Here is a 27,157-nt window from a genome sequence, read left to right on the forward strand (position 1 = left end):
TGCTCCTTTTGATGTGTGAGCCTGGCTTCCTGGGTGGGTTCAGTCTCCTCCCCCATGTAGGTCTGGACCTTCTCATCCTCCTGTCTCTGCTACCCTGCCCTGTTTAATCTTTACTCACTCCCAGTCATTCCTCCTTGGTGTGGGATCTGATCATCAAAGGCAGCCTTGTCGGTCAGTTTGAAGAGTCCATAGGGACCAGATCTTGCAAGTCTTCTAATCCAGGGACAACCCCCATCATTATTGTCTTAACACCATGATTTGTCCATTTCAGTTACCTACTCAGCTTTTAAATTGCCCCTCTTACCAAGTGACGGCCTCTTCTGAATGAATGGCATTTTCTGGATACCTCTAAACAAACACATCCCCCAGGCAAGGTTTTAGATGCCATCTCTCTTAATTCATGAAATTTTCCACACTCTCCTCAACCACTGAGTTTTCCCTTTGACTCTAAAAACACCGGAGCCTTTCCAACCATCAACATGCTATCCTTAAGCTGACAGGTTCCACCTCACGGTTAAACTTCCCGCCCTCCCAGGCCTCCAGCAGGCTTCTGTCCCTACCACTCCAAGGAAACTGCTCATCAAAGTGAAAGTGAAAGCGTAAGTTGTTCAGTAGTGCCCGATTCTTTGCAACCCCATGGACTATAGCCGGTCAGTCTCCTCTGTCCATGGGATTCTCCAGGCAAGAATACCAGAGTAGGTTACCATTCCAGGGGATCTTCCTGACCCAGGGGTTGAACCCAGGTCTCCCGAGTTACAGGCAGATTCTTTACTGTGAGCCACTAGGGATGCCCAAGATCAGGCCCAAACCCATCTTATCAAATGTCAAATCCAATCACTCTCGTGTCCTATTCTTACTCAGTCCCTCAGAAGCAACTCTTCCCTGGTGGCTCAGCTGGTAAAGAATCCACTTGCAATACAGGGGACCCCGGTTAGATTTCTGGGTTAGGAAGATCCCCTGGAGAAGGGATAGGCTACCCACTCCAGTATTCCTGGGCTTCCCTGGTGGTTCAGATGGTAAAGAATCTGCCTGCAATGTGAAAGAGTTGGGTTCAATTCCTGGGTTGGGAAGATCCCTTGGAGGAGGGCATGGCAACCCACTCCAGTATTCTTGCCTGGAGAATCCCCATGGACAGAGAAGCCTGGCAGGCTACAGTCCACGGGGTCACAAAGAGTCAGACACAACTGAGTGACTAAGCACAGCACAGAAGCAACTCAAACATGGAGACCCACACTTGAAACAAGGTGTGATCTTAAGTGTTCTGCATACTCTAGCTACACTCTGTCCACCTAAATGAAGAGGGACACTGAATCACCGGAAGTTGAGCTTATGCAGGAATAGCAGAAGAATTGCAATTCTGATGTCTTTCTTTTTTTTCTCTCTCTTGGTTGGGAGGCATGTTGGATCTTAGTTCCCCAACCACGGATCGAACCCGTGCCCCCTGCATTGGAAGTGATGAGTCTTAACCACTGGACCACGAGGGAAGCCCCAAGAATTGCAATTCTAGACATACCAACTGTAGTAAGCTACAAGTGAGTCCTTTGAGGGTTTGGGGTGGGCTGGATTTATGGATAAGGATCATAAAGAGGAGGGAATTCAGTTAGAATCCAAGCAGTAAGTTCACTGGCTTGAGGAAGAGGAGAAACTCTTGGTGGAGGTTCATCCGTCAACAGATCAGTTTCCGTTTTCTGTAAATCCCTGATCAGTAGTACCTCTGTTCTTAAGTTTCATTTTCCTGAGGATTCATGCATGAGATTCTCCACTGTATATATCCTCTGGTTCCATTTAAGATTGAAATCCTCTCCCAACTTTCTCTCTAAGATCCTGTATCAGTCCCAGGGCTTTCGTTGCCATCCATACTCAAACTCACCAGAGCTGAGAATCCTTCCTGCGTTGCAGACATACAGATTTATCTGCCTCCCTAATATCTCGACTTCGAAATCAGCAAGGCCCTTCAAGCCTAATATGGTCAAAATCTGACTTACTTTTCCTCCACAATACAGGATATGATGAAGCTAATTCTAAGCTATTTTTCACATTGATTACCACTGGCCAGATCTAGATTACCATAATCTCTTGCCTATGGAAAAAGCCTCTTTATTGATGCTCCTGATTTTAGGCTTGTCCCCTGTAATCTAGTCTTCAGATAACACAAATGACAAAACAACAACAACAACAGAAAAAACCCACACAAAAAAAACAAAACCATCTTCAGATAACATAGATTATATTTTTTTAAATGTCTATCAGCCATTTACACCCTGTTCAAAAGCTTTCAACTGAACTTACTTAGAAAAAAATGCTAGCTTTTTAGTGGTTTCAGAGGTAAAGAACCCGCCTGCAATGTGGGAGCCCTGGGTTCAATCCCTGTGTCAGGAAAATTCCCTGGAGGAGGAAATGGCAACCGACTCCAGTATTCTTGCCTGGAGAACCCCATGGACAGAGAAGCCTGGCAGGCTGCAGTCCATGGGCCCGCAAAGAATTGGACATGACTAAGCGACTTTCAGTTCACTTAGTGGTTTTATTAGGTCCCAAACCACCTGGCTCCTACTTTACCTCCCGACCTGAAGCCCTAAGGACACCAGGTGCAAGCCTCTCATTATTGTTCCTCTGACACACCAAGCTTTGCCTTAGGACCCGTTGTTTTTGCCAGGTGGGTTCTCTTCCCCCACACCTAAGGCAGCTCAAAAGTTATTGCCTGGGTAAATTCTCCCTAACCACCTGGTCTCAGGAGAAATAACAATAACCTCAGATACGCAGATGCAGCTCTGTCATAGGCACCCTTATGGCAGAAAACAAAGCGGAATTAAAGAGACTTTTGATGAAGGTAAAAGAGGAGAGAGAAAGAGCAGGCTTAAAACAACATTCAAAAAACGAAGATCATGGCATTTGGTCCCATCACTTCATGGCAAATAGATGGGGAAATAATGGAAACAATGACAGACTTTATATTCTTGGGCTCCAAAATCACTGTAGATTTCAGCCATGAAATTAAAAGACACTTGTTCCTTGGAAGTAAAGCTATGACTAACCTAGAGAACATATTAAAAACCAGAGATATTACTATGCCTACAAAGGTCCATCTAGTCAAAGCTATGGTTTTTCCAGCAGTCATGTATGGATGTGAGAGTTGGACTATAAAGAAGGCTGAGTGCCAAAGAATTGATGCCTTCGAACTGTGGTGCTGGAGAAGACTCTCAAGAATCCCTTGGACTGCAAGGAGATCAAACCAGTCAATCGTAAAGGAAATCAACCCTGAGTATTCACTGGAAGGATTGATGCTAAAGCTGAAGCTCTAATACTTTGGCCACCTGATGCAAAGAGCCAACTCACTGGAAAAGACTGATGTTGGGAAAGACTGAAGGCAGGAGGAGAAAGAGATGACAGAGGATGAGACGGTTGGAGGGCATCACCGACTCCAGGGACATGAGTTTGAGCGAGCTCTGGGAGATGCTGCAGCAGTCCATGGAGTCGCAAAGAGTCAGATACAACTGAGTGCCTGAGCAACAGCCACCTGGTCCTCTCTGCGCCTCTCATGAGTACATGGGTGCTGAGTTGCTTTAGTCTCCACTCTTTTCAACCCTATAGACTGTAGCCTGCCAGGCTCCCTTGTTCATGGGATGCTCCAGGCAAGAATACTGAAATGGGTTGCCATGCCCTCCTCCAGGGGATCCTGACCCAGGGATGGAACGCAGGTGAGTTCTTTACCACTACTGCCACCTGGGAAGCCCTGGGTCTCTGTCATGTCACCCTGTTTCACAGAACTATTTGTCTATTTGTTTCTTCCCCTAACTTGCCAACAAGTTCCATAGTAACTGGGGTCACAATGTTTTACTCACTACCCCCTTCCCAGCAACTAGGACACACAGTCGGGACTTAAAGATATTGATTGGTTTGACCCAGTAAAACTGTGGACTCTGGCAAAAAACAGAAACAATCACAACAACCTCTCCCTGAAATATCTGAGTTCAGAGTCAAAGAAGAATGATGATGTGTGCAAATACACTGAAGGGAGAAGGTACGAGGCATACTCATCACAGAATGTCCTGGAATACGGCCAGGCACCCTTAAGCAAATCACAGTATCACTGCACCCCATTTTCCTCTTCTTAACAAAATGACTATTCAACCTCTGCTGCTGCTGCTGCTGCTGCTGGTAAGTCGCTTCAGTCGTGTCCAACTCTGTGCAACCCCATAGACAGCAGCCCACCATGTTCCGCTGTCCCTGAGATTCTCCAGGCAAGAACACTGGAGTGGGTTGCCATTTCCTTCTCCAATGCATGAAAGTGAAAAGTGAAAGTGAAATCGCTCTAGCCAGCCTAAATTCCACGGTGCGTTAACATTTGCATTAACCTCGGGAGAGTGATGAAGCCCTGTGTCACTCTGATGATCTGGTGATAATGAAGGTGGGAAGAGAGAAGGAAAAGAGGAAACCAAAGGCCTTGAGGACAACTGAGTTTAAAGAGGCTCTGCCTCCCTTTCAGAAACATGAAATAAAGTGTTCCTTGTGAGTCGTGTGTGACTCTTTGCAACCCCATGGGCTATAACCCTCCAGGCTCCATGGGATTCTCCAAGCAAGAATACTGGAGTGGGTAGCCATTCCCTTCTCCAGAGAATTCCCAGGGAGAGACCCAGGGACTGAACCTGGGTCTCCCACCCTGCAGGCAGACTCTTCATTGTCTGAGTCACCAGGGGAGCCCCTTGGAACATGCTTAGGTGTTCAACTTCTTGGTATCTCAGTTCTCTCCTTTGTGTAAAAGGGTTGACAATCCGTTGCACACTTTCAGGGTTACTGTGGTGACCAAAAAACACGCTACATGTGAAGACAGACCACAGGGCTAGAAAACCCATGGTCAGACAAAGTCTCATACTAATTATAAAATACTGATAATAGTAATAAGTTATGTTTTCAATTAGCCAGAAGAATCATAAGAAAAAAATTACTTTGGCAAAGGCCAGATTTTTGAGTAAACTTGGGCAAAAGTGGGGATTGGGACCATGTACTTTTAACTTCTCTTTATCGTCTGTTATTCCCTCACAATTAATCCTCTGGAAAAATTTACTGAGGTCGATGTGACAAGAATGATGGGAGGAAAGGCAGTGGAGGAGCCAAGGGGAAGAGCTAAGGTCTGAATGGCAGGAGGGCAGTTAAGAAATCCCAGCTTCCCAGAGACCTCCCTTGGGGTTCAGTGGTTAAGATTCCAGCGCTTTCACAGCAAGGGGCACAGGTCTGATCCCTGGTCGGGGAACTAAGATTCTATATACTGCGAGGCATGGCCAAAAACATTTTTAAAATATTTTTAAGTTAAAAAAAAAAATCCTGCATATGTATACCTGTGGCTGATTCATGTTGATGTTTGGCAGAAATCAACAATATTCTGTAAAGCAATTATCCTTCAATTAAAAAAAAAAATCCTGGCTTCCTTTAGAGGCTGGGCAGGTTACTTAAGTGACTGTAAAACCCTCTGTACAATGATGGCACTGCTCCTGAAAATAATCAGCAATATCCCTAGAGCTGAAATTCCTACAGCAGAACGGAATAAGAGAAGACATATTACATGTCAGAGGAAGAATTACTGACACCTGGGTTTGAGGGAAAAAGAGGAAATGGGATGCCTGTGGTTATCTGACCCTTTCTCCACATCAAGGTTTCTTCTTGCAGCCTCGGAAGGGAGGCCAAAAGCAAACCAAACACCCTGTAGTTCTTTTAGCTACAAGCACCGTCAGGCATTCGGAGCAACCACCCCTTTGAAATAAGCTGGTTAACAGAGGGCTCAAAACTGGGAATACATGGTGGAAGATGGCCAGGGAGGGCGCTGGTCCCTCGGAGCAGCCCACAGCACTGTTCACCTCTGCCCTTCCACCTCTAGCTCTCGTGTGACTTTGCATTGTTCCTCCTTCTCTTGGATCACTGTCTTATTTGCCTAACCCAAAACCTGGACCTTTCTTCTAACATACCCAGACTTGTGGCACAAACTCACTGAAAGAAAGGCAATGCACAGTGTGCTTTTAACAGTGAACCTCTTAAGAACACCATTTATTTATCTCAGCTTATCATTAATTGTGGGCTTCCCAGGTGGCTCAGTGGTGAAGAACCCGCCTGTAGATACAGGAGACGTAGAAGATGCGGGTTTGATCCGCGGGTTTGCTCCTTGGGTTGGGAAGATCTCTTGGAAGAGGAAATGGCAAACCACTCCAGTATTCTTGTCTGTAAAATCCCATGGACAGAGGAGCCTGGCAGATTACAGTCCATGGGGTTGCAAAGAGTCAGACACGACTGAGGACACACGCATCATTAACTGTGTCAGAGACAACCTGAATGGCTATGATTGCCCCCTCCCAAACCTCCTTCACTTTATCACCTGTCATCAGATATATTAGGATGAAGGGAGAGAGGGAAACTCTATCCACCATTTTTCTGTTTTGTTTAAACTGTCTAAGAACTTTCCCAAGAATCACGTGTTGGATCTTATTACTGTAATCTTTAAATCAAGCTAAATAATTAAAGCCTAGGGTGAGAACAGAGAAGAAATCAGAACTGTTGGGGACTTCCTTCATGATCTAGCAGTTAAGACTCTGCTAGCTTCCACTTCCCTGGTGGCTCAATTGGTAAAGAATCCGCCTACAATGCAGGAGACCTGGGTTTGATCCCTGGGTTGGGAAGATGCCCTGAGGCAGGGCATAGCAACCCAGGCCAGAATTCTTGCTTAGAGAATCCCCATGGACAGAGGAGCCTGGCAGGCCCCAGTCCATGGGGTCACAAGGACTAAGCGACTAAGCACAGCACAGCACAGCTTCCACTTCAGGGGGCACAGGTTCAATCCCTGGTCAGGGAACTCAGATCCGACATGCCACACAGTAAGGTTCAAAAAAGGAAAAGAAAAAGAAAGCAGAATTGACTATGATCTTAGTCAACTAATTATCATTTAATTTTCTTTTTTTCTTTTTGGCTATATCATAGGGCATGTGGTATCTAGTTCCCTGACCAAGAATTGAACCCATGCTTTCTGCATTGGAAGCTTGAAGTCTTAACCACTGGACCACCAGGAACATGCCTACCAATTAATGTTTAAGAAAAATATCTGACTAAAAGATGGCATTTTATGGAATTATGTTTTAAATTGGGATAATAATTTTCATTCCCCCCCACCGTGGCATTTTGTGTGAAGAAGTAACATAATGTAACCAAGTGCCTCAACTATTATTACAAAAATACATTTCTCTTGAGACTATAAACAAAAGGAGCATAAGGAAACAAAACAATGCTCCAAAATACACAAAACCAAAGGGAAGTATGTGAAGATGTGAAGAAGGGTCAAGAATCCAATAGGGGCAAGAAAGAGAGAAAAGATGCAACAGACACTGCAAGTTTATTCCTTTTTCCCTGACAATCTGCACCTTTGCTTTCATTTCTTTCTTTTTTTGCTTTCTCCCCTTCCAGCATTATCTTTGTGCACAGGGCCATCATTTTTCAGAGTGAATGTCTCCTAGAATTTCAGTGCTACAAACTGATATGGCAGGGAGAAGGAAATATTTATTTTAAAAACATACAATGAAATATATGAACTGATTCCTTTTAGACTCACCAAAGGCTGGTGCACTAGAAATAGCAACTGGTTGCTGTTTCATGACAGGGGGAAGTGCAGAGGGGAGCTGATATCCTTGGAGCTTCAGCTTGATGAGTTTCATAGCAATGGAAAACTCCACTTGATCCATCCTTCCATCATTATTCATATCAGCGAGCGCCCTGCAGAACAACAGCATGGGCTCAGAATGACTGTGACCTTAAAAGAACCTTTCCCAAACCACCAGTCCCACCCACACAAAAACTAAAGAGTCAGCTCCCTTGGTCCCAGAGAAAACAAAACAAAACTTGTTTACCAAGCTGTAGGGAAAAACTGAATAGGTTTTACATAACTACGAATTATGTTTTACTGTGTTAGTCTTCACTTATACGCATGCATTATTTATATGATACACAAGGTAATTTTCAGTCTGAATGTCAGGACATATACTATGGACACCAAATGGAGCTTGTTTTTGGAGCAATGAAATTGTTCTCAATTGGATATTGGTGATGGTTACACAACTCTGAATAGACTAAAAAAACACTGAACTGTACATTTTAAAACTGTGAATTTTGTTAAGCTATTATGGGGGAAACAAAGGTATTTGGAAACAAGAGTTTATTTCTAGATTCTTGATTAGATTGCATCAACTCATCTATGGGGCTCTACAAACCTCACCACGGGGATGTGACATGCTATGCTCTACTATAATGTAATACTGGCATACTTTTAAAGCTGTGAAAATTAATTAAATGAGCTTACAAACACACTATCTGAAAGTGGTGTTCAAACATGAATGGTCAAGCACAACTTTCAATAAGCTGTTTATAGAGTATTTTTCTCAACAAAGAATAACCAAACAGAAGAACAGAGTCTGGACTTGCAACCGGAGACTACGCTTTGGCAAACTGAAACTGCATGTGACTTAACCTCTTCTGTACAAAAAATGGTCCTTCGGATTTCATTTGTTGAAGTCTAGATATCAAAGGCCTAAAGATTTATTTTTTAAAACCTGTCTTAACAAAATTTTTATTTGAAACTTCAAATGTTAAGACCAGTTACTCCAATTAAAATACTTAATCCTTAGCCATCTTTTAAATGAGCCACAGACTGTGTCCACAAAAGAAAATTACATTACGTAGAAAATAACCCCATATTGGCTGGAGTTAATGCAAAGTAGTAAAACATGAGGCACAGAGAAAAGTGTCATAAAAAGATTACAAACCTTTAAAAATGTTAAAAATTCTAAAAGTCAACACTATCTCTCGGGAAAATTTGTAAAGCTCATAAAATCATAAAGGAAACACTATGGCCACACGAACCATCCTTCTGCCTCAGATAGGAGCTCCCCTGCCAGCAATGAGCCCTCTAGCAAACCACACCATGGAACCCGAATTTCTCTCACTGCTAGCGGCTTCAGCATCACTTGCCATGTTTCTTGAGCATTTGGACTCATGCGTCTATGAATTGCTCATTCACATCCTTTGCCAAGTTTTCTGATGGACTGCACGTCTTTTCCTTGTCAGTTTAAAAGAGCTCATTGTACGTTACACATCAACTGTTTATCTGTCAGTTGCTGAAAGAATTTTTTAAACTTGATCCATTTTGTGTAATTCTTCAGCATACAGAAATTCTACATTTTTATACATGTAAAATATTTCTTTGATCACATAGCTTTCTTTTCTGAAACTGTATTACTTTATTACATTTCAACCTTTAAACTGACTGTAATTGCATATATGTGTGGTATGTTACCCCAGGGTTCAATCAGATTTCCATCAGATAGATGGATACTTAACTTTCCCAGCAATGTTTAGGAACCAATCCATTCTTTTCTCGCTGAAGCATAAAAATATTTTTGTGGTTTATTAAATGTTTATATGAAATGAGATCTATTTCTGGATTATCTACTCTGAATAATTTCCAGGTCAACGTGACAATAATCTGACTGCACTGACTCCAGTATCTGGCAAGACTTATTTAAAAAAAAACTTGTGTTGATGTTTGGCAGAAACCAACACAAACACAAAACACAACACAAACAAAAAATTAAAAAAATAAATAAAAAACTTGTTGGATGAACCTAGAGATTGTCATACTGAGTGAAGTCAGAGAAAGACGAATACCACATGACGTTGTTTATATGTGGAATCTTAAAAAAAACAGAAACAACAAGAGTAAAATGAACTTATCTACAAAGGAGAAACAGAGTTACAGATGTAGAAACAAACTTATGGTTACCAGGGGGTCAGGCAGGGAGATGTAAATTGGAAGACTGGGGTTGACATATACACACTACACCATACAAAACAGATAACGGATAAGGACCTACAGTACGGCACAGGGAGGTCTACACAATGCCTTGTAACGGCCTACACAGGAAAAGAATCTAGAACAGAGTAGATACATGTGTATGTGTAACCAATTCACTTCACTATACAGCAGAAACTAACACAACACTGTAAATCCCAAGAAAAGTGTTTTTAAAAATTTGCTTGGCTATTCAGACATTTTTTTTCCCCTATGAACTTTAAGATAATTTATCTATTCTATAAACAACTTTCTTGAAATCCAAGATGAAACTGCATTAGATATATTAATTTTTATAGAACTGACATATTTATGATAGTTTGTCCAAAGAAAACAGTACATTCAGTTCTCCTGATGTTAAAAACATTACATCACTTTCTCCATATAAGTAATTACTATTCTCGTTAAATGGGGTCTTAGGAATTTTATCATTTCTGTCACTCAAACAGAACAGGTTCCTCATTTCCATATTTAGACGCTTATGTCAAGCACAGAGAACAATTTTGCTTTTAATAATCATTTCTGCTGGCTGATCAATCTTACCAAACTTCTGTGAAACTTACACAATCACCTAAACAGCAAAAGAGTTAGCTTTCATTTCCTATAGTTTTACCCTTCCTCTCTTTCACTGTTCTTACTGTCTCCATCACATTACTGAGTGGGCATTCCAGTGTAGTTCTGAATTTAAGTTAAATGGCTGTAGTGTTTCACTGTTTAGTGTAATATTTGGTACTGATTTTTAGAATGTAATCTGACATATTTAAGCAGTTCCCTTTTTCTACTAGAAATGCTTGCTATACATTTTATCAAATGTTTAATCAGCATCTGAAGACCTGATCACACACTTCTTTTTCCTTTTATCTGCTGATATAATATGGATTTCCCTGGTGGTTCAGACGATAAAGAATCAGACTACAATTCAGGAGACCTGGATTCAATCCTTGGGTCGGGAAGATCTCCTGGAGAAGGGAATGGCTACCCACTTCAGTATTCTTGCCTAGAGAATTACATGGAGAGAAGGAACCTGGCAGGGTACAGTCCATGGAATCGAAAAGAGATGGACACAACTGAGCGAAATAATGTTGAGGGAATTCCTTGACCTTGAACTAATCCTGGCATAAACTCGAGTTGGTCATAGTTTTTATACATTGTAGAATTCCATTTGCTAAGATTTTGTTTTCATTTTTCTGTGTCTATGATCATAATTGAGATTAGTTTCTGTTTGCTTTATTTTTAGTCTGTTTTTCAGGTTTCATAAAGTAAGTTGAATCAATAAAATGAAATGGTGAGCTTTCTTTTACCAATTTTTCTTTTTTGGGGGACACTGTGCAGCATGTGGGATCACAGTTCCCTGACCAGGGATCAAACCTGTTGCCCCACCCCACAGTACAAGCATGGAGTCTTAACCCCTAGACAGCCACAGAAGTCCCTCGAATATTTTTTAAAAGACATTCAGGTATTTCAAATGGTTTTCACAGATATAATAAAGGTTCCCAATGATCAATACTGACATGCATACTTTACAAAAAAAAAAAAAAAAAACCAGCAGATAGATTCCTACTTTCTATTCCCCACACTACTGCTCCCAAAACACATTTTCTAGAGAGAAACAAAAATATCTAGTGTGGGATAATGAGTGGGTTAGGGGAAAAAGACTTTCTAGTAATGACACAATTAGCAAAAGCCTGGATGGGAGAGGAGAGGAAACACGTAATGCTCAGGTTCTAAACATTCACTAAAATCCCAAAACATTTCTAACAATTTTGTGTGAATTTTTTAAAAAACTTCTTCTGCTCAACTAACATAACATAGCTGTTGGGATTCCTTGGTAGTAAAAATTCAAAGGTCTTTTTAGAATTATAACAGTTACTCCTACAAAGCTCAACTCTCTCCAATCCCTCCTAAGACACTGGAAAAGAGTCAGAATTCTATTTCTCAAATTTTCTCTGCAAAATATGATTTCAGCTCTGCTATCCACTTCATCTCCTGTGTGTGTATGCTCGATCACTTAGTCTGACTCTTTGCGACCCCATGGACAGTAGCCCGCCAGACTCCTCTGTCCATGGAATTCTCCAGGCAAGTGCTGGAGTGGGTTGCCATGCCCTCCTCCAGGGGACCTTCCTGTACCAGGGACTGAACCCCTATCTCCTGCACTGGCAGATGGATTCTTTACCACTGAGCCACCTGGGGAGCTCGCTTTACGTATGTATAGTTATTTCTCAGTTTACTCAGTTCTAATAATCACCCCAGAAAACTAACTAAAAGTCTGAGAATCCTGAAATTAAATTCACACAACTTCCAAAGTTAAAAAATGTCTGATAAAAATATTTTTAACAAAAAGTGAAACAATATTTATGACTCTTGAATACAAACTGATCTTAAACACGATGTTTAGTCTGATATTAAAATCTATATATAATAACAGGCATGGTGGAGATGAGAAAAGGTCCACAAGTATACTGTATTAAGGGTAAGTTTTTTGTTTGATTTGTACAAATAAACCACACATTGCTCTTATATCCTATGGGAAAAAGTGCTTCAACTCCAAGCATAGGAAAATCTGGCAACACCTGCAGAACTACATATAGATTTACTCTTTGATGCAGCAACTCAATCCTATGAATTTACCCTGAAGGTACACCTCCAACAATACAAAAACACATGCTTTAGCTCATTCTTCGCTGCATTATTTGTAACTGTAAAATATTAGAAATAACCCAAATGCAGAAAACATAGGAAACTGGTTGAATAAACTATGGCATACCATTCACAATAAGTATTACATAACTGTAAAAAGAAAATATAATAAAGATCTCTATGCGATGATATGAGTGATTTTTAGGATATGCTGTTAAGTGAGAAAAGGAAAGAACAAAAGAACATTTATAGGAGGTTACTTTCAAAGCAGAAGGAAGGGGAAATAATTTAAATTCACATACATATTAGGGACACGTTTTTTCCCCACAGAAATAAACAACAAAAAGATAATAAGCTTTTGGAACCTTGCTAATGTGTTACATATTCAAAAATTAAAATTAAGTCCACAAAGATGAGAGCAGATCCCTGAACTGAATAAAAACTAAACCAAATAAAACTGGGGTTGGGGGTGGGGGTGGATAAAGGAGATTGGGACTGACATATACATACTACCATATATAAAACAGATAACTAATAAGGACTTGCTGAATAGCACAGAGAACTCTACTCCATACTCTGTAATGACCTATATGGGAATTGAATCTTAAAAAAAGAGTGATGTATGTTTATATATAACTGATTCACTTTGCTGTATAGCAGAAACTAACACAACACTGTAAATTAACTATATTTCAATAAAAATTAATTAAAAACAAAACAACAACAATAACAAAGAAAAATACAAATAAACCTAGTAGTATTTTGAATGAGTACATGTCCACATAGGAAAAAAACATTCAAGTAACTTCTGAACACAGCACTTCATACATCCTCAGTCTGTAAACAAAAGAACTATGAGGTAACCTTGAACGCCACTGAATGGGTTTGGGGTTTGCGGTGGACAGGCGTGTAGCTCTTCTGTAACTTACCTTGTCTGTATCACACGATTCAGAGGAAAGAAGGACCTGTCTCCACTCCACCTCATTCACTGCATCAGACAGTTCCTTTAGGAGGCCACCTCACCCACAAAGGCTCATCACAGGCTGCTCACCTCCCCTGTCCAGATTAACCTGGCCCAGTCACTCACCATCTCTTTGTTTATTCACACAACAACAACAAAATTTTGGGCTTTGCAGCACAGCTTGTGGGATCTTAGTTCCCCAACTAGGGACTGAACTCAGGTCACCTCAGTGAAAGTGCGGAGTCCTAACCACTAGACTGCCAGGGAATTTCCCAACAAATAGTTTTTGAAAAGATCACTTACTAAGGTCTCCATTCAGGAACTGGGCTTACAACTAAGGTAAAGACAGGCAAAGCTCCTGTCCTTGTTTCAGTGTAAGCAGACACTCCACAAGAAAACCAGACTACTCAACATATTGATAAGTGCTATTAAGAAATAAAGCAAGGGGACTTCGCTGGTGATCCAGTGATTAGGACTTTGCCTTTCAAGATAGTGGGTGTGGATTCGATACCTGGTTGGGGACCTAAGATTCCACATACCTCGTGGCCAAAAAAACCCACCAAAACATAAAACTGAAGCAATATTGTAACAAATTCAATAAAGACTGGTTCACATAAAAAAATCTTTAAAAAAAAAAAAAAGAAAGAAAGCAAAGCAATCGGAAAGAGAAGATGTTGGCAGGAGCAGGTAGGGAGAGGGAAAAATTTTATTTTTTTGCCTTTAAAACTTTTTGTTTTGTATTGGAGTATAGCTGATTAAGAAACAATGCTGTGATAGTTTCAGTAACCAGCCAAGGAACTCAGCCATGCATATACATGTATCCATTCTTCCCCAAACTCTCCTCCCATTTAGGCTGACACACCATATTGAGCAGGATTCTCTGTGCTATACAGTAGGTCCTTGCTGGTTACCCATTTTAAATGCAGCCCTGTGTATATGTCCATCCAAAACTGAGAGGAAAGTACTTTAGACAAGTGCTCAGGAAGCCCTTCTCAGGGAAGGTGACCCATGAATCGAAACCTGATGGGTAATCAGCCAGATATGTAAGGATCTAGAAGAGCTGCAAGACAGGGAGAGAAAATGCCAAGTGCAATGACCCTGAGGCATTTAAAGAATATAAACAAGGTCAGTGAAACCGGAGTGCAAAAAATTAAGAAGAAAATGGTACAAAATAAAAGAGGGAAACAGCCAAGAGCCCAGTTCACATGGGCCTATGGCCTTGGTAACGACTTTGGGTTTTCTTATTAATGAAGAGTTTTAAATGGATTTACCTTTTGGCGGGGGGCAGGATTTACTTTTTTGAAAGATTGTTGGGTTGCTGCTTGGAGAATGGAATCTAAAGGGACAAGTGTGAAAGAGAGACTCCAGTCAGGATGGTCAGATCGTGGGCACAGTTATTCGGCCCACTGTGACAAATCAGGATGGTAGCAAAGGAGACAGAAAGTCAGGGGCCAGATTGGGGATACAGTCTAATGAAGTCAAAAGTATACGCTGATAGACTGGTTGTACAGGGTAACGAAAGGAGAGCAATCAGGCATGGCTCCCACCAGCTGGAGAGATGCTCACGAACATGAACTGAGATGGTGAAGACTCAGGAATGTTCTGGATGACTTCTGGGGGAGCCAGGGACTTTAGCAAACTGATCTTGCTGGGGGCCGAAGGCCCTCCTGACGTATGTTCAGAGGTTCCTAAATGGTATCCTAAGGGGTGACTGCCCTGATCCCTGCCCCTAATTTCTGCCTCTGGCTTCCTCCTCCTCTCTCGGGGCTGTTTCCAAGCAGTGCTCCCTCTCTTCCCCTCACTTCTCTCCTTAACAGCTTCTGTCCCCTCTTTCCATGGCCCCTACCGCCTCTGATTCCAAAGCCCTCATTCAACTTCTTTGTCTTCTCTCTACCTGTCTTCTATTCAAGGCTCTTGTCCATTGCCCTCTGCCTTGTTCTCTCCTGTCTCCACACGAGCCTAAGGTTGGAACGATGTTAAGCATTTAAGTTGCCAAAAGATAAGAGGATATTGGTGGCTTTCCTTTCAGCTCCTTAGTAGTAAGACAATTTCTAGGGAGAGGAATCATCTTTGGTTACTGTTATAACTTGGCTTTAAACACACTGACTTGACTCCATCCTCTGAGGGAGAATTTAGGATTTCCTGTATTCTTAATTAGAAACTGGACTGGACAGATACGTATCTCCAAAGTATTAGTAGGTTACAGTTCCAAAGCTCATAAATAAATTAACTGGAGTACAGTTTCTACATGAATTCTAAGAGATATTCCCCAGCAGCCCCCATCACGTCTACATTTCAACTGTGGTCTAGAGCAAAGAAAGAAAGGCACAAAGAGAAAGAGAAACTAGAAAAAGTTCCTAATTCTCAATACAAAAATTTTCTTCTTCTCCAGAGGAGTGGCACAGACTGCCTAAAACTCTATAGACTCAAACCCGCTCCTCTACCAAAAGGGGAAGGGCTTCTTTTGAAGCCTTTGACCTTATCAGAAAAAACAAGTGAGAACACAAGATTAGTATCAAAGATAGGGAGGAAAACCTACTTCATCAGGTCAGCTGTTATTTATAAACTTAAAAACCAAAACATGAAGAGGTGAAGTACTGCTCAGGCTTATAAAGGGAACAAGCAACTGTGCTGTGTGTGCGCAGCCGCTCAGTCGTGTCTGACTCTGTGTGACCCCAGGGACTGTAGCCCACCAGGCTCCTCTGTCCATGGGATTCTCCAGGCAAGAATACTGGAGTAGGTTGCCATTTCCTCCTCCAGGGGATCTTCACGACCCAGGGATCAAACCTGCATCTCCCGAGTCTCCTGAATTGGCGGGTGGATTCTTTACCCATTGAGCCATCTGGGAAGCCCTGAAGAAGCTGGTGCTAAAAGACAGATCTTCCTCACACTCTGCATCACACCATTCCAGCATCTTAGCAGGACATCTGTGCCTCATAAAATTTACAATGACCTTTCAAAGCTATTTCTTTTGGGAAGATACTTAAAGGTGTGTTTTTTTTGATTTGGGGGTTTTTGTTTGGCTAGGAAGGGGTCTTAGTTGTAGCATGTGGGCTCCAGTTCCCCAGCCAGGGATCAAACCCCAGCCCCCTGCATTGACAATGTGGAATCTTAGCCACTGGACCACCAGGGAAGTCCCAATAGGTGTGTAAGTGTATTTTGTTTTGTTTCTTCCCCCTAGTAGTAATTCTCGATGCAACTAAAATATGCCATCACAAATTTAACAGAATGTCAGAAAAGAAAGATAAAAAACATTTTGGATTTAACCTAAGTCTGCCAACTCATTATCTTCACTATTAACACAATTTTTCACAATGAAAAGAAAAAGTTGGCAAAAATTACTTTAGTGTACTCTGGTAAACAAAACAGAAACAAACAAACAAAAAAAAGCAGTTTTGTTTTGTTCTTTTTTTATTTTTGGCTTGTGGCATCTTAGTTCCCTGACCAGGAATTAAACCCAGGCCCCCAGCAGTGGAAGTGCAGAGATGTAAGCTCTGGACTACCAGGGAATTCCCCTGTGCCCCACCCCAATTCCTCCACCAAAGAAAAAAAAGTTTGGAAAATTAACTGTGTTAATGGAAAGAAGTGAAATTTATTAAATAATACTTTGTTTTTCTCCATTACACTTATTAACATGTGACACTTTTTATGCTGTTATTGACCATCTCCTTCCACTGGATTACAATCTCTATGAAAGCACAAATTGTGTCAGTTTTGTTCACAGCTATGTTCCCAGCACCTACAACAGTCATTGGTCCATAGGAGACATCTGACAGATATTTTTCCACTGCTGAGTGAACAAATGTTAAGTGAGATCTCCTTGCAGTAATTCATCACAAGACTGCTTCTTGAATGAACCTTCACAGATTGTAAATACAGTATAGGAGCAGAATTCAGTGAAAGAAATTAATCTGGAAAAAGAAGAGTCTAGTGAGTGACCTTGGTTGATTGCATGAAACATAATCACCAGAACACAAAGCAGAAGTTTAACACAGACGTCACAAGTCTTTCCCATCTAGACTTAGGCACTTAACAGGGCTGCCAGTGCAGGAGATTTAAGAGATGCAGGTTTGATCCCTGGGTTGGGAAGCTCCCCTGGAGCGGGGCATGACAATCCACTCCAGTATTCTTGCCTGGAGCATCCCATGGACAGAGGAGCCTGGCAGGCTACAGTTCATAGGGTCGCAAAGAGTCAGACACGACTGAAGTGACTGAGCACACTTAACCAACATGTCAGTGACACTGCTCACTGATACATGAGTGTTCTCTCTGTCTACCTGTCTTTGTGTGTTTTTCTCTCTACCTGTTACTTGATTTCAAAAACCTTGTTTGATTGTTCTGCTTCAAATAGATCAGAACTTAGTACAAGAAGGGTATAATAGTTAAAGGGACAGTCTGGCAGCCAATATGCTGACAACCAGGAAAAAGAGAACAAAGCAGACACCAAAAAAAGCGCAGGAATCTGGGTATCATTTAATTTCAATTCAAATATATCCACTCACAAATAATACATAAATTCCCATGTAAGTTTTGTTATGTCAGAGCACAGTAAATCATTTTCATACTGATGACTTATAATCAGGCTTATGTACTGTAGACTCCACTTAAAGGCAATAAGGAACTACGTCAACTTTATTAATTTCCATAAAATTAAAAATATTTTAAAGTTAATGAACTAAGGGGACAAGCAATTGGTTGGGTAATTCAGTCAACGAGGAACACCCAATCCCTGATGATGACAGCAGGTACCTTCCTGAAGTTTTGTTTTGAGGACCTGTAATGTGCCAGGGCCCGCACTAAGGTCTTTGTATACAGTTTCTCTGCTAAACCACTCAATACTCCTATAAATAAAAATGCATCTTCCCATTTTCTAGATTTGAAAACTGAGGCTGACAGGGAGAGAATAAATACACGTTCCAAACCATAAAGATAGATAGTTGTACAGATGACACTACAGCAAGCTGTCTCCACAATACTAAGAAACCCAGGGAAATGAAGAATCAACTGTAAGAACCATCCATTGCAGGAAAGCATGGCCTCTTGGCCAAAGAATTCACCACAGCTTCCCAAAGTCATAGACCTAGTACCCAAAACTATATTGGCCACTCTTTTTCATTCACTCTTTTTCCAATGGTTTCAAAAGACTGAGTACTTATTTGTGCCAGTTAATCAAGGGATTCACCAATATTTATTATGTGCTCACCTTGTACAACATTGTAATAAATACTGGTTTTTTCACTCTTTCATTGGTTATTTCCCTATTGAGCCTGAAATATTTTCTTTGCCTTTTATTCAGTGAAAGATACAATACCATCACATTACAAACCAAGAAATGTGGGACACTCAGTTGAGCATGGGTGACGTGAATGAAGCCAAAACAATTGGTGAGAAAACATTAAAATGCAGATTTCTCAACTGGGAAGTCAAATTTACAACAGTGTTATCTTGCAAATGTCACCACTTTTTCAAGTTCCATATCAGAAAGATAATTTTCAGAAGTATTTCTCTGGTGGAAGCATATTTCAGACTAGAGATACATGTTTTCCTTCAATAATTTAAGAAATTAAGATTAGATATTACTGAACTATTTTTTTTTTACAACCTTCTGTATATATGAAGCTCCAACTTACCATATCTGTGCTAAAACAGGCTGAGGTAACCCAGATTGAAAAAAAAAGTTTCTAGCTTGATCACCTGTAAATTAAATGGATAAAGTTTTAGAAGAAAATAGTGGATGACAGAAAACTCCTATGTCAAAATTACAAAAATGAAAGAGGCTAATAATCTAGTAAATACGAAACTTAATACATTTTAAAAGCCAAATGATAAGTTTGTAAGTAACAATAAAATGAATACATCAGCATGGACTTTAGAACGTAACACTTAAAAAAAAAAAGTGTGTACCATTATGTAAGGGTAGACTGTCTATGTTAATAAATCTGCTAGTAATTAAAATGGTAACAGCTACATATTATGACAAAGTGTACCTCCAGGAATCCCCAGGAAACTGATGACCCATACTTCTACTTTACAAAAGGGTTCTTTGCTATTCCCATTTACCTACACTTCAAATTATTGGTACTGCTAACATATTTATGGAGAATGAGTAACAGTGATCAAAAGAATGACATCAATGACTAAGAATTAATAAGTTAAAGAGAACTGAGACAAACATACACAAAAACAAGTCTCCAGGAAATCTAGATTTCATTTTCTCTAAAGCTAATTCCTGAAAAGTAATCAAACAGGAAAGAAACTAGAAAAGGCAAAGTACAAAGGCATCTTTAAGGACACAGTAATAAACAAAATGTTTTTAAATGTTCATATCTCTTAATTTACTCAAGTTTCTCAAGCCAAGGTCAAGGTCAGAATTAAGGAAGTGTTTTTACTCAAGGACCACAGTCCAAAGCTACAATTACTTAAAGAATGTATCCATTAATTTCACCAATTCCCACCAGTGATATGGCTAAAACAGTGACTTGGCATCCATTAAAAACTGCAGAAAGGCTTGAGTGCATCGGAGGAAAAGTAACTGTGAAAATACAGAATCCAGGCTAAGTCAAATAAGTAAAGTACATCTTTGGTCATAGGTGCCGACCTTCACTCTGCATAATAGACTTTCCACAGATATATGCACTACGGTAAGTAAAAATGTAAAAATACTGACTCCAATTACCAGTAATAAATCCAGATATTGGCTTTAAACTATGGAACTGTTGATCATGCTTTGCTCTTTCCTCTACAGTTATGGCCCAAATATCCAGGCTGCCTACAAGCCAAAGAAAAGACAAAGGAATTATTCAACGAAAAAAGAAAAACAACATGCTCACACACAGTTTCCACAACACTTATATGGTCAGTATATTATAAACCATTTGATAAATTACCATCTGTTTGTCCTTGGAAGTTGAGTAGACACATACACAGTACTATGTATATAATAGATAATAATAAGAACTATACAGCATTGGAAACTCTACTCAATACTCTCTAATGTCCTAAATGGGAAAAGAATCTAAAAACAGTAGATATAAGTCTATGTGTAACGGATTCCCTTTGCTGTACAACACCAAGTAACACAACACTGTAAATCAACTATACTGCAATAAGATAACTTTTTAAAGGAAAAAAAAAAAGAGAAAAGTAAGAGTAAAGCAAGCAAAGAAAAAAAGACATTAACATACATTCTTTGTGAAAGTTATGGAAAAATTGAGCTTCACTAAATTAGTATTCTAGTTGATTCCATGAAAATCTTTTTGGAGTGATAAAAATACTCAAACACTAGACTTCAGTAACTTTTATAGAATGTAGATTATAATTCACTGAAACTGATTTTAAAAATGGGAAATGAGTATCTTGGGGGGAAAAAAAAAAACAATGACAAACCAGAGAAAACAGGGTTAAGTTCTTCAGTTTCAACTCTTGGACTGACCAGATGTTCCCTCATTTCTGAGACTGTCCTCACTTTAGGGCTCCACCAGGCTCCTCTGTCCATGGGATTCTCCAGGCAAGAATACTGGAGTGGGTAGCTATTCCCTTCCCCAGGGCATCTGCCCAACCGAGGGATCAAACCCACGTCTCCTGCACTGGAGGCAGATCCTTTACCATCTGAGCCACGAGGGGAGCCCACTTTAGTTACGAGGTCTCCTCACATGAATTCACCAAAATAACTCTTGATTACATTAAGAAAAAGGCTTTCAGGAGTTCAGACGTCTTCCCAAATAGTGGGAACAGACAATACGTGACGGGGCAGGTCTGATGACAGTGATGGTCAGCGCAGCAATTCATTCCGTCCCTGGAAACGTACTTGCTGAAAGCCTTGTATGTGCCAGGCACTGCGACAGACATCAGGGAAAAGAGGGCGACCCAGGTAGATCAGATCCCTCACAGGTCCTACAGTCCTCAACGTCTGGGGCCCTGTCAAAATTCGTCGAGTAAAAGCAAACCCCAACAAACAAACAAACAAAACAAAAATGTGCTCAGTGATTAAGAAGGAGGACAAAGACAAAACACAAAATAAAATAGTAACATGAATGGTTTTGAAAAGATTGCAGATTTCTGCACTAAGAATCCCACAGAGACTTTTCCTGACGTGATCTCAGGAATGAGGCTTTGGGCTGCCTTACTCTCTTCATGGTGACCAGGTGTGACAGTTGCCAAGAGATACTTTGGCAACTGTATCTCTTTAAAACAAAACAAAACATGGCCAGTAAGGGAAACCAACATTTAACACTTTCCTAATAATCTTAGGGAAGATTACCTGAAAAGAAAATTTTGTGCAGATTGATGTTTCAAATAGATAAACTAAAGCAAAACAAAAATTGCATGCTTCAAATCCAGTCTTCCAAACAAAGTACAGAATATAAATGACCCAGTAACCTGAACAAATAAATTGCAGAAAACAACAAATCAAAACAGAGATGGGGGAGGGGGGTGGTTCACTAACAAAGCAACTAAAGAGACACATGAACTAATTCACTGTGTCTTGTTCAGATCCTGAGTTGAACCAAACTGTAACAAAAAAGTAACACCTAAGGAATATCAGGGAAATTTTTAACAGTGACTCTATAGTTGAGAACATTAAGGAATTACTATAAATTTCATTGGAGTGGTAACAGTATCATAGTTATATCTTTAAAAGTGTTACCTTTTAGAAATGTCCACTAAAATGTCTGTGGATGAAATGATCTGATATATATATGCAAGGTGCTCAAAAGAATCCAAGTGAATCAATATTGACCATAAGTTGATTGATAATCACTGAAACTATGCAATGGGTTGAGTGAACTATTCCCTCTATTTATGTGAATATTTGAAATCTGCCATAATACTAAGTTTTGAAAACTACAGTTCCAAAGTACATTAAAAAAAAAGAAAAAATCTTTGAAAACTTACCACCAAAAGGTGTGGGAAACTGAGCCATGGTTCTGTTACTTTCACCTTGCTAAGGGACGCCTGCAATTGAAACGCAACATTTAAGTTCATGAAAACTTCACTTCTAGGTACTTATAAACACACTGACAGGCTGTCTTTAATGACCTGAAGACTGACACTAGAGCTAGGAGATAACACTGCAAATGAAGATTACCACTAAGGGTTCATTCATTCATTCCTTCTCTGCACAGCTTCTTAGTCCCGGGTGCAGTGATGGGCACTAAGGAATGTGGATGAAAGCCTCTAGAGCAACAAGAAACTCTCAGTCTGGTGAGTGATCCTGTACTATTATCCCACTCATTGCATTGTTGAATTTGTTATTTTTTAAATCTATCTTTTTCCTAACCACCACATATACTAGTCCATCTGCTTGATGGTTACAACAACTGCTCTTTTTCATTAGCACTAGTACACGCAGTGCACTGTCTTACCTTCTTCTTCTTTTTTTTTTTTTTTTTGGTGACTCTTTGCGAACTCATGAACTGTTATCATCAGCAACAGATGCTGGCAGTCATTTTTCCTGAAGCAGCAGACCCACTTCATTTTTGAGAACACACACACACAGGATGTTCTCAGTCCTGTCTGACTCTTTGTGACCTCATGGACTTTAGCCCACCAGGCTCCCCTGTGGAGTATTCCAGTCAAGAATACTAGAGTGGGTTGCCATTTCCTCCTCCAGGGGATATTCCAGACCCAGGGATCAAACCCATATCTCCTGTGTCTCCTACGCTGGCAGGCAGATGCTTTATCACTGAGTTTCCTGGGAAGCCCAAGTACATGCTGTGAGGCATGAGGGGAAAAAACTAAAATAAAAAAATCTGAATACAAACTATTAAAGAATTTCCATTTGGGGGACTTCCCTGATGGTACAGTGCATAGGAATCCACCTGCCAATGCAGGTGACACTGGTTAGATCTTGGTCTGGGAAGGTTCCACATGCCTTGAAGCAAATAAGCCTGGGCACAACTCCTGAGCTGGTGCTGAGAGCCTGCACTCTGAAACAAGAGAAGCCATTGCAACGAGAGGCCTGGGTATCACAGTGAACAGCAGCCCCGCTCACCTCAACGAGAGAGCAGCCCTGCTCATTACAGCTAGAGAAAAGCCTGCGTAGCAATGAAGACCCGGCACAGTCATAAAGAAAGAAATAAAGAGAACCGAATGGAACATCTGTGAAGTAGTTAGCCTGGAAAACTAACCAGAGTGAAGCTGGGGGGTGGGGTGTACTGTCCCACACAATAAAAGCTCTGGTAGACAAAAAAGACCACAGAAGGGAAACCAGTGGGTTTGTTGTGTTAAAGTGTTGAAGCAGACCACAAGAAAACTGAATGTGGGAAATAAGTAATAGAATTTTGCCAGATAAGCCCAAAAAGCTTTTATTTTTGTACAAAAAAGTCAAGTGTAAGCATTTATCAAATGGAAGTTGAAAGTCTTATATTAAAAAAAAATCTAACAGTGAGGTTTAAAAACACAAAACAGGAGTGAGTGAAGGCAGAAGTTCAACACATACAATGGGATTTCAACCCATACAACCAGTTCAGCTAAGGTGAGCTATCTGTAACAGGGGATATAGAGCTATCAATAATATAACCCCCGAGCCAAAGACTGGTACAGTGAGCAGTGGGCAAGCAAGCAAAGCTTCATCTGCATTTACAGCCACTCCCCTTCACTCCCATGACCGCTTGAGATCCCAAATAGCTGTGGCCTTAGAGGTATGTATGAGACAACTCGAACTCTCCATATGTTTAGGATTGAAGTCAAGGCAGAATATCCTGAGATTGCCATAAAAGCACTGAAAAGCCTGCTTCCATTTCCAGTATCCTATCTTTGCGAAACATGAGATTATGGAGTAAACTGGACATAAGCAAGCACACTTTGGATGTCACTGTCTCCCATCATCCCCAGATGGGACCATCTAGTTGCAGGAAAACAAGCTTAGGGCTCCCACTGAGTCTGCATTATGGTGAGTGGGATAATTATTTCATTATATATCACAATGTAATAATAAAAGAAGTAAGAATTATCCTGAAACTGTATTTCCCTCTGTGGAAAAACTGTCTTCCATGAAACTGGTCCCTAGTGCCAAAAAGGTTGGGGACTGCTGATCTACAATGAAAATACACAGGAACGTAGGCATCTACATAAAGGAAACTAGAGATGGGTGTTCTTCTCCCTGAAGAATCAGGGATGCAGGGCCATTGCCTCAGAACAAGTGCAGAAAGCTCACCAGCTGATGCAATATTCTGGGGAAGATCTGTTCTTCATCAGAGAAGGCAGCACCATGCACACAAGCCTGTCCACCCAACTTTATTAACACTTAGCATTTCTATTTCCTGTAGCCTTTTCTCTATAAATATATAATTGTTTCCTTCTTTTGCACACTTTACATTATAAAAAAATACTTTCCCCAAGTTGGGCTTCCCTGGTAGCTCAGCTGGTAAAGAATCCTCTCCAATGCAGGAGACCCCGGTTCGATTCCTGTTGGGAAGTTCCACAAGAGAAGAGATAGGTTACCCACTCCAGTATCTTGGGATTCCCTGGGGGCTCAACTGGTGGGTTCAATCCGTGGGTTGGGAAGATCCCCTGGAGAAGGGAATGGCTACCCACTCCAATATTCTGGCCTGGAGAATTTCCTTGCAAAGAGTCGGACATGACTGAGCGACTTTCACTTCCCCAAGTTATTAAAAACCTTTCATAAACACATTGCTGGACTTACTTATATCTTTTTAGAGTGAGGCAAACATTCCTATATTTACATATTAAAAAATAGAAAAACACTTGGACTAAATATTGAGCAATCAAGAAATAGTAAATAGTAGTTTGAAAAGTTTGGCTACATGTTAGGATTTTTAAGCCAAAAGCTAAAACATGTTTGAGAAAAGTCTTTAACCTTTCTTCATTTCAGCTTCAGAAAGGGGAGCTAATCACAGAAAGTTACAAAATAAATATGATTCTGAATTTCAATATTTACATTAAAATTCAAATTTTAATGTATTTAAAGTAGAAGACACCTCTGTAAATTTATATTTATAAAAGTGATAGGTCATCCTTAAAACAGTATTAAAATGTCACTTTGCATAAAAACTGTGTTAAAATACATTTGTTATTTGATTCAGTGTTTTGCTATTATAAAGGGAGATTACTCAAAAAATATTAAATGATTTCAAAAAATAAAATACAAAATATGTATAATTGGTCTCTAGCACACTAAAATACAACAAAAAAGGCAAAAATTAATTATGAGGAATAAAATTTCTAAACTCAATTATTGGCACAATTTAAAACTTTTAACTTTATATTAAATAAACTTTGCAAAACATCTTTAAAAATAGGTATGTCATATAATTCTTCCTAACTTCCTGGAGGTTTGAAAATTTTCTAACACATTATAAAATTAAAGGGGGGGAATAGGTAAATATAAAAATGAGTATTGGGATGAGTTAATTCAAACGTGTACTCATTCACAGAAAAAGAAATCCTCACAATTACACAATTCCAGTAATTAGCAGAATTCTAACAACCAAAACAGAATTTAGTTAAGGATTAGTGATCGAAAGACCAAAATGAGATTATGAGCATACAGTATCTATTTTTATACTTAATTAATGCCCACACTCTCACAACATCTTGGAATCATCTTATATAAAGAAGCAAAATGGGTGAGAGGACTTGGGAGACTGGGGTTGTGCCTATACACTATTGAACTATGCATAAAATAGATAACTGATGAGAATGTACTGGATAGCACAGGGAACTCCACTTAATGCGCTGTGTGAACCGAGTGGGAATGAAGGCCAAACGGGAGAGGATACATGTATGTGTATGGCTGATTCATTCTGCTGTACAGTAGAAACTAACAGGGGCTTCCCTCGTAGCTCAACTGGTAAAGAATCCACCTGCAATGCAGGAGACCTAGGTTCAATCCCTGGGTTGGGAAGATCCACTGGAGGAGGAAATGGCAACCCACTCCACTATTCTTGTCTGGAGAATCCCATGAACAGAGGAGCCTGGTGGGTGGGGTTGCAAAGAGGAGCCTGGTCCATGGGGTTGCAAAGAGTCGGGACACGATGAAGCATAGCACAGCAAAGAAACTAAAAGAACATTGTAAAGCAACTACACTCCAATAAAAATTATTCTGTTTTAAAGCAAGAAGGAAAAGTCCCAATAACTAGACAAGCAAAACCTACAGAAGAGGCAGAGACTTGAACTAATGCTGTGAACACATCACTGAACTATGTTGGTTGCTAGATTCCTAACCAGAGAATACTTGGTCTCAATATTTAAAGATATAATCTTAATATAAGAGAAGGTATTTTATGTACAATGGAACATTTATAAGCACTATTCTTTTTGTTGTTATTTTTGTTCTTTAGCCACTAAGTGCAGTCCAAATTCTTTGAGACTCCATGGACTGTAGCCCACCAGGCTCCTCTGTCCATGAAATTTTCCAGGCAAGAATACTGGAGTGGGTTGTCATTCCCTCTTCCAGGGTATCTTCCCAAGTCAGGGATCACACTCTCATCTCCTGCATTGGCAAGAGGATTCTTTACCAAACACTGAGTCTTATCAAATCACTGAGCTTTACCGAACACTGAGCCAAAGACTGATTCTTTACCAAACCAGCTGCTGCTGCTAAGTCACTGCAGTCGTGTCCGACTCTGTGTGACCCCACAGACGGCAGCCACCAGGCTCCCCCGTCCCTGGGATTCTCCTGGCAAGAACACTGGAGTGGGTTGCCATTTCCTTCTCCA

At 40.3% G+C, this 27,157-nt stretch overlaps 1 protein-coding gene across 10 annotated transcripts in view; it reads right to left on the minus strand.

Moving 5' to 3' along the window:
- The window catches only part of ITSN1 (intersectin 1), a 253,883-nt gene that overhangs the window by 157,239 nt on the left and 69,487 nt on the right, over positions 1 to 27,157 (minus strand). For 8 of the 10 annotated variants that reach the window (XM_019960645.2, XM_019959939.2, XM_070783667.1 and 5 more), the window contains 4 exons: positions 22,371 to 22,430; positions 20,152 to 20,244; positions 19,106 to 19,169; positions 7,586 to 7,746 (listed from right to left, as the gene is read on the minus strand). In XM_019960645.2, the coding sequence (XP_019816204.2) occupies positions 7,586 to 7,746; positions 19,106 to 19,169; positions 20,152 to 20,244; positions 22,371 to 22,398 (346 nt within the window). In that variant the 5' untranslated portion in view covers positions 22,399 to 22,430. Of the gene's footprint in view, positions 1 to 7,585; positions 7,747 to 19,105; positions 19,170 to 20,151; positions 20,245 to 21,282; positions 21,393 to 21,735; positions 22,310 to 22,370; positions 22,431 to 27,157 lie in introns of those variants that run through there. The other 2 variants (XM_070783835.1, XM_070783896.1) reach the window with 2 other exon arrangements.

The sequence above is a fragment of the Bos indicus genome, chromosome 1, assembly GCF_029378745.1.
Source record: "Bos indicus isolate NIAB-ARS_2022 breed Sahiwal x Tharparkar chromosome 1, NIAB-ARS_B.indTharparkar_mat_pri_1.0, whole genome shotgun sequence".
In the NCBI taxonomy this organism is placed as follows: Eukaryota; Metazoa; Chordata; class Mammalia; order Artiodactyla; family Bovidae; genus Bos; species Bos indicus.